This window comes from Lactuca sativa, chromosome 3 (genome assembly GCF_002870075.4).
Source record: "Lactuca sativa cultivar Salinas chromosome 3, Lsat_Salinas_v11, whole genome shotgun sequence".
Taxonomy (NCBI): domain Eukaryota; kingdom Viridiplantae; phylum Streptophyta; class Magnoliopsida; order Asterales; family Asteraceae; genus Lactuca; species Lactuca sativa.
The window spans coordinates 209,954,321-209,963,190 of NC_056625.2; the positions used below are offsets into that span (position 1 = coordinate 209,954,321).

At 35.4% G+C, this 8,870-nt stretch overlaps 2 protein-coding genes across 2 annotated transcripts; both read left to right on the forward strand.

Moving 5' to 3' along the window:
• The first annotated feature begins 5,112 nt into the window (after positions 1-5,112).
• LOC111877726 (uncharacterized) lies at positions 5,113-5,472 on the forward strand. Its single transcript, XM_023874239.2, has one exon. It carries the CDS (start codon positions 5,113-5,115, stop codon positions 5,320-5,322), a length of 210 nt encoding a protein of 69 aa, XP_023730007.1. The 3' UTR covers positions 5,323-5,472.
• Positions 5,473-6,147: 675 nt separating this feature from the next.
• Positions 6,148-7,453, forward strand: LOC111877702 (protein ALP1-like). Its single transcript, XM_052769894.1, has 2 exons — positions 6,148-6,466; positions 6,750-7,453. The coding sequence occupies exons 1-2, from the start codon at positions 6,148-6,150 to the stop codon at positions 7,451-7,453; spliced, it is 1,023 nt and encodes a 340-aa protein (XP_052625854.1).
• The last annotated feature ends 1,417 nt before the right edge of the window (positions 7,454-8,870 follow it).

The window sequence follows — 8,870 nt, forward strand, 5'->3', positions numbered from 1 at the left end:
GACAAATATTATTTGGGACACTATATAATTTGATTTTAGGAACTTTGTTTACATTAATATGAAATACTTGTATTTAGTAGTTTCGTTTAATACATATGTGTTTTTATTTTTTATTATATTCATTTCACAGACTGCCAAGTCAGTTATGCGGACAGACAAGTCAGTTAGGCGGACTGCCAAATTACTTTTATGGATTTCCAAGTCAATTATACGGATTGATAAGTCGTAAATTACATTTCACTATAAACGAATTGAAACTCTGTATCATGTCATCTAATCTATATCACTATATCTACTTTGTATCTCTCACAATTAGTTCAAAACCATGGACCGCAGAGGAGTATTTGTTTCTAACTCGTGCATATATTAATGTCTATGAGAACACCAAGTTGAATGATACAATGTTTTGGCCCCGTTAACCGATGCCTTTAACACTAACTCTCAAACCAACTTAGAGAACCATCGTAACACCCTTAATATAACAGCAAAATGGTATGAATTGATAACAGAAGTTCTGTTATTCAACGATCTTTATTAGAACATTGAAAACGCACGTGTGAATGATATTGAGGAAGACATCTTGGAGGCAGCTAAAGAGAAATACAAATCCATTAGCAATGAAGAGATTTTCAACTATAAAGCACCTTGGAATCTTTTGAAAGATCTCTTGTATTTTTAACCTGTGATGCGTTTGTATTATGTTATTTATATGTATTATGTTTGATTAAGCGATTATTTATATTTACTGCGTTTGTATTATATTATTTATCCTTTATTTTTTCGAAACATAATGCACAAACAAAAATTACAATACATTCAAATAACAAACATTACAAATAACATAAAAAGATTACAAATAAACATAAACATTACATTCAAATAAAAAAACATTACAAATAACAAGCAGAAACATAAACATTAAGAATAAGATATAGGATTCACAAACATTACATAAAACATTACAAATAAAAGAGTCGTCTACATGAAAAAATGTTTATTTTTAACGAGATTCCAAACATCCTTGTACTCGAACTCATTTCCATCAAACTCGAAAATGTAATATTCATTCACTTTTTCAAAAAGTTCTTCATCATTTGCATGAGAGTGTTTCATTTTAGCATAATTGTAGCATTGATTGAACCATGTGACTTTTTTTCTTTAATCCATTCATTTACTAACAATTTCAGGTTTTATTTGTTCTTGTCCTTCTCCCACCTCATAGTTGAACAAAGCTATTAGGTGGGACCATTCATCACCTACAAGGCAATGAGGGGGATCTATTGTTGCTACACCTACGTAAACGGTAATCCAATATTGTGTTAGGACCAACACCTTTGTTGTCGTCCATGGACATGTACCATTGGATGGAGCTGTTGCATTTGACATATTTGCTACATTCGAAGAAGTTGGTATACTGGATGCCATTTTGTGAATAAAGATGTGAGTGTCATATAGACATGAGCTTTATTATACAACAAGATAGGTTACACGGACTACCAAGTTACTTTCGCAGACTGCCAAGTCAGTTATACAGACTAACAAGTCGGTTACGCGGACTGCCAAGCTACTTCCGCAGACTGCCAAGTCAGTTATGCGGACTGACAAGTCAGTTATGCGGAATGCCAGCGAACTGCCAAGTTACTTCCGTAGAGTTATACAGTGTATAAAATGACATTATGAGTTCATATAAAAAATATATCCTTTTTTCAACTTTTTTATGAGTTCATCTTCAAATTTTCAAATTTGCTCTTGCAACGAAGTTCATTGTTACTACTGTGATCCAATTGACCATTTTGTTATAGCCTCTTCGGAAGGGCCATATATGTCTTATGAAACTATGAAAGAATTGCAATTGCTAAAGAACAACAAAAACAAGATAAACAGTCATCATGGGATCTCACTGAACATATTGAATTCATTGCGTCAGAATGAAAAAAGGTCTAACAATGGATAGATATCAAGAAAAAGAAAATCAAAGAGCGTGAAGAATTGATTAAAAAGAGTAAGAAGAGTATCAAAATGACTGAAAAATAGGTTGCTGAGAAGGATGCAAGTATGTTAGATCTTAGTCTGAAAAATGATCATTTTGAAGATAAAATGAGAATTAGGGATGACTACATAACGATGGAGAAAGAAAAGTATCCAAAGCAGTTCCCGAAAGTTAATAAATGGTAAAAAAATGTTTTACGCTTCTTATGTTTTTAGGTTATCTATATGTACTTTTATTGTGTTTTCCTTGTTTGAGTAATGTATTTTCTATGTAATCCGTAATTGTGTTATGTTCATAACAAAAGCTAATTTCCTTGATAGGGTAATCAAAGTACACAATCAATGTCTTCCGAAACATAAAATACTTAATCAAACGTCAAACAATAATCTTCTCTTTGCGTCCCGTGCGTCTCTTGCATCTCGTGTGTCCCTTGCGTCCCGTGCATCCCTTTCCCATTTTTTTACTACCTGACGTCGTGCTACTTTTTAGGATTCTTTTTCTTAACTGGGACCAAAGCAGGACAAGTCCCTGCATTATGTGTTGTACTATCACATCTACTACACCTTCTTACTATAGGTTCCTCACCTTGTGACGGAATACGATTTTTGTTTTTCGGTCTACCAGCTTGACGTGTATCCATTATTGGGGGTTTAACAACCATCATCTCATCAAGAAGCTCCCAATCACACGATTCTGGAAGGGGTAAACTGCCTCCTCATATGTACTTCAGTACGTTTCCATTTGGTAAGCGTCTATAGCCAAATGTCCAAAGTCAGTTTTTTCAAGTGCCTTAAGACCATTATGACATGACCACAAAACAAACTAGTTCCTTCCCAATATTTTCATGTAAAAGTCTCTTGCCTCAGATCAACTATGCCACCATTTTTGAAATCATGTACTTGATATATTGCATCTCAAACGCTTGAAACAGACCAATCTTGTCGTACGCTCTTCATTTTTTCTAACTACTTTTTCACCCCACTCCGTTAGCACTGTTTAACGTTTCCTTGTAAAGAACACACACACACACACACACACATATATATATATATATAATTATTATTATTCGACCTAATTAAAGTCATACCTCCATCGATGCAACACTTGTTACACCATTCCTGTGAAAGACAGTGGAAGAACTCAAGGAGGGGTATTATATGCATTTTCCTAGAATCTATAAATAAAGCATTCACAGACTCTGCATTGTTGGAGGTCATGTAATCGTTCCGTTTCAACGGGGCATACGCTCTAGTCTATTTAGCACGTTGAATTTCACTTAGGTATGCCACTACTTGCGGCCTAGTAGAACTAAATCTATACCATAAATTTTCAAATACATTTGTTTTGTAAGCTCTCACAGGCCTTTCTGTAATGACGAACATGTGTGTACATTGTTGAAAGTCCTAATTCAAATTCGTCAGTCGGATCAAGACGTTTTGCATATAAACGCCAACTACATTTCTCGATTTCTCAATATACCTTGTAACAATTTTTGTTAGAATGTTTGGTCTTAAACTGAAACCTTTCTCTGGTTGCTTTAAGACTCAAAGAAAATATTAGTTGTTTGTTATAATACGTTTGACAAACAAACATATCATAATTTGGACCTAAACTGTGAAATGGTCCAGGTTCAAGAATCACATTAGGACAATCAAGTATGGGAGGCACATCGTAAAAGATGTATAACATTTTATTTCCGTGTGTGAACTCATGTTATGGCCATCCTTCATTTGATTCTGACAAAGTTTTGTTATCCAGTCTTCCAAACTCATATATATTTTCTTCTTCCACCTTATTTACTGCCACAGTTTCTTCTCGTGAACACTTTTCAACATTATCTAATGCAATGTTGTCAACATTGTATACAATGTTGCCAACATTGTATGATACAATCTTGTCATTCGCTTCTGTCTTTTCGACCCATCCCTCAAACACCTCCAAATATAACTGCACAATCTCCTTCGTTTCAGACATTACATTTTCGAATTGATGAACATTTGCTTCGTCTACAATATTCATAACATACCTATGAATCGGATGTTGAAATGACAATGATATATTACTATTGAACGTATTAGCCTTAGTTTTAACCAAATCAAACGATATTCTACGGTCAAAATTAGGCTAAAGTAGTAAACCTAAGTTGTTAAACTTTGGTCTAATGTAGGTGTTAATTTCACTACTCAACTGCCAAAACCACCCCATATATAAAATAACAAAACTCATATTTTCTCTGAAAAAAATTTAACCCTAAAACTGATCGGTTTTTTCAAATAGAACAAAAATTTTCTTTTAAATGAGCAAAATTTCTTTTGAATTACAAAAAAACGTCGCTAAAGACCAAACACATTCCGCAGAGACCTTGTCAATATGCTACGCGGAGGCTTTAATAATATGCTGAGTCAAACACTCCGCGGAGGGTTTAATGTGTTTGCAGAGATAACTCTACGGAGCCATATGCGGTCCGTACAAAATATTTGAAAATCATACAAAATCAATCATTCTGCGGTGATTTTATGATTCCGTGGAGTCCGTAAAACACCCCTCCACGGAACGTATGTTTATACATGGAATTTTGCTTTTTATGAATAAATTTTGAAATCCCAAAAAAAATTGTCTCTAACCACATAATTTTCCAAATAATAATTCCTATTCTAATAAATGAATAGTTTTAATTTCCTTTTGTCAAGTGTCATTCTAATACAACTCGTCATTAATATTATTATTAATGTCATGTGTCATGTAGATATATTAGACAACTTATTTCAAAATTTAAATTTACATTTTCTAATTATATGTTAATTTTGAAGTTATAATAACTTTAAAATTTATATATATCTCTTAATTAATAATTTATTTAAAATAATTGATTAATAATTATAAAATTTTATTATAAAAATTTAATTAATTTTACGGTTATAAACTAGTAAATCTATGAAATAATAACTTAATATCTTGGAAACTAAAGAACACCTTTATGTGCACAAACATCTTTTATACGTGTTAAAGCGAGCTTAGGTCCCATCCCGCCCCTAGCACCTTCTCCTTCCATTCGAATCTCTCTTTCCAACGCTTCTCCACAAGCACCAATTTCAGTTCTGCTATAGAACACAAGAACAAAAATGGCGGACTGGGGACCCGTATTGATTGGTGTAGTACTCTTCATTCTATTGCAGCCGGGACTCCTTTTTCAGTTACCCGGAAACGGTAAGCAGGTAGAATTTGGGAGCATGAAGACCAACGGCAAAGCAATCGCTGTTCACACTCTCATCTTCTTCACCATCTATTCCATCCTTATCCTCGCCGTTCATGTCCATATCTACACCGGCTAAACACCGCCGCACCTCCTCCGCATAAATCAGGTTTTAAATCTAGAGATCTGTACTGTAATAGCTTTATTCTACTTGTAGTTTTATCAATAATCTGTTTCTTTTCGATGGATGTTTCGATTTGGTTATTGATTTATTAGCTCCGTTTAGATCTGGGTTTTCTTTTGCTGGTTATTATGTTTTTGATTCGAGTGTTAGTGAAGTTGAAATGTATAATGCGTGTGGTACAACTTGTTGTTGCTATGTCATCAAGAACACTGTAGAACCCCTTAACTTAGTTAAATAGCAAAATCTTTTCTATTTTGGGTATTTTCCAACAGGACAGCACCGACGCATAAATATATCGCTTGACGGTGGTAGGTGGTGGGCAGTCGGAAAAACAAATAGGTTTTAGCTTTCCATTGCATTTGATTGATTAATTAAGTTGATTTTTCTTTTCAAGTGTCACTCCATATATTGATATCTTCAAAGTTGTGTTGGGCGAATGGGAATTCGTTTGGAAATTGATTGATTCCGGTAAGACTTCTCGGAGTGGTGCGGTAGGAGACCGCACCTTGGTGCCACATCAGCAGGGAACACCGCCCCCAGGGTGCGGTTTCCTGCCATTGAGACCGCAGTGCGGCCCTTGAAGACCGTGGTATTTAATTGGTTGGTCATATTCTTGACCGTTGAACGCAATTTCCCCCTTTTTTTTTTTTCTTTTTTTTTGTTTTTTTTTTCTTTCCTTCCTATATATATACACATATCAAACTCAATTTTTTTCACAATACAATCTTCTCTCTCTCAATTTTTTTTTTTTTTTTTTTTTAAATCACCACTCTCCAAAAAATGTCATCTTCTTCATCTTCTGAAGAATTTCAAACTATTTTTGATACCGCTATTGCGTGTGTTCAAATGGCGGAACAAACATACAACGTTGTATGTAACAACGCAGCTGCAAGTTCTCAACAGAGAACACGAAGATACATTTACAGAAATCGTGAAAAAGCCAACCAACGTTTGGTGCAAGACTATTTTGCAGAGAATGCCACTTACCAAGGGTATTATTTTCGTAGGCGCTTCAGAATGCTCAAAGGTTTATTCGAACGTATAGTTGAAGATGTAACGAGGGAGTGCAGTTTTTTCCAACAACGCTACGATGCTAGAGGTACACCCGGTTTCACTCCGTTACAAAAATGTACGGCCGCACTTCGTCAGTTAGCATATGGCATTCCGCCTGATGCGTTAGACGAAAGTTTTAGGATGTCTGCTAGGACAGCACGAGACAGTCTCCATTTTTTCTGCAAAACTGTCATTCAGTTTTATGGTCCAAAAGCCTACACGTAATGACATCTTGCAATTGCAAGCTCATCATGCTAGTGTGCATGAGTTTCCTGGAATGCTAGGAAGCTTAGATTGTCTCCATTGGGCATGAGAAAATTGTCCTACAGCATATCATGGGCAATTTACACAAGGTGATCATGGTCACCCAACGGTGGTACTTGAAGCAGTTGCATCACAAGATATGTGGATTTGGCATGCTTTTTTTGGTTCTCCTGGTTCGATTAACGACATCAACGTTCTTAACTGTTCACCAATATTTAACAACATATACGATGGATCCGTACCAGATTCTTCTTTTCAAGTGCATGGAACGCCATATAAGTATGGTTATTATCTGGTCGATGGAATCTATCCTGAGTATGCTGTGTTTGTTAAGTCGTTTTCAGCTCCACATGGTTCTAGACGAAAGAAATTCAAGAGAGCTCAAGAAAGAGCTATGAAGGATGTTGAGCGTGCTTTTGGAGCTCTGAAGAAACGATGGTTCATACTGAAAAAACCAGCAGCTTATTTGGGCGAGGAAAAACTTCAAGAAATCATGTATACGTGTATTATATTGCATAACATGATTATTGAAGACGAAGGAAGAGCGATATGTGTGTTTGACGAGGAAGAAATAATACCAGAGACACAGCCAATAAAAATTGGTGGCGAAGAGTATATAAACAGAAGAGCAGAGATACGTTGCAATGAAACATTTCATAATCTTCGCAATGACTTGGTGGAATACATTTACGGGGTTCAAAACATTAACCTTAATTTGGATCCACCGGATGACCCCGAAGACGAGTTCTCGGAGAACGACTTTATGTAGTTTCCTTTAGTTATTTTATTTATGTTTTTTAAGTTTATAGGGTTATTTAAATGTCATGTGTGTGGTTTTTTTTTAGTAACGCAATGTACTGTTTTTTATTTTATTTTCAAGTAATGAAGAATTATGTTTTTTTTTTTATTAAAATAGAAGGTATATTAAATTAAATTAGTTAAAAAAAAAAAGAAGTTTTATTAAATTAAAATACTTAAAAAAAAAAACAAAAAAATAAAAGAAATGCAAAGTGTGGCACCACACCCTTGGTGTGGCAAGAAACCACACTTAAGTGGTAAAATGTGATGTGGCGCTTACGTGGCGAGGGAGGGAGTGCGGTTTCGGTGGCACCACTCCCTCCAGCCTAACAACGCATGGAATGATGGAAAGTTATTTGGCTTAACGGTATGGGTGCGGTCCGGGACCGCACTTCGTGCCACATGGACCTGGAACACCGCCCCCAGACCGCGGTCTCGGCCGCAGTGCATCTAGGGAGTACCGTGCATTGTGATTGGTCCTTGATGTTTGACTGCCTTTTGACCGTTGAATGTTTTTTTTTATTATTATTATTATTTTTTATTTTTTTTATTTTTTTGTTTTTTTTTTATTTTAAACTTTACTATATTACCAATCTACACAATATTTTTACACAACATTTTTACACAATTTTTTTATCATATCTCTACTCTTTTTTTTTTTTATATTTTTATTTGAAAAATGTCATCTTCCAAACGAACTAGCAAAGAAAAAACACCAGTCAGAAATACCAACACCCTAGTACCTTCGTTTGATCAACCGATTTTCTCACCTCCGTATTACCACTACGGTGGTATGTTTCCGTATTTTCCACAACGACCAGGACAACCACAAACATCACCACTACCACAATCCAACTCGGATTTTAATCCATTTGATTTTTTGTCCCAACCCGAGTTTGTTCAACAAACACAAACACAACCAGAAACGGTCGTTTTTGATTCTGAACCGGAATTCGTTACAGAAACCCAACCCACTCGAGCAGCGACTAAAAGAAAAGAGAAGGCGGAGGCTAGATGTTGGAAACCTTTGGAAACGTTAGTGTTGGCACAATCTTGGATCGATATTTCAGAAGATGCAGCGGTTGGAAAAGACCAAAAGCATGACGCTTTTGGATTCACGTTTTACACAGGTTCCATAAATGAATGAACCGTGGAGAATACCGTTCAAAACATCAAGTGTACTCCAAATGGGGGAAGATGAACAAAAAAGTCATGTTGTTTAATGACTTGTGGAACAACATGAAACGTTAATGGAAAAGTGGAGAAAGCGATGAAGTGATTTTGAAGAAAGCGTTGAAAGTGTATCAAAAAGAAAATCTGAAACCTTTCAAGTTTCTTGAAGTTTGGAATTTTTTGAAAGATAATAGGAAATGACTGAGTAGCAAAAC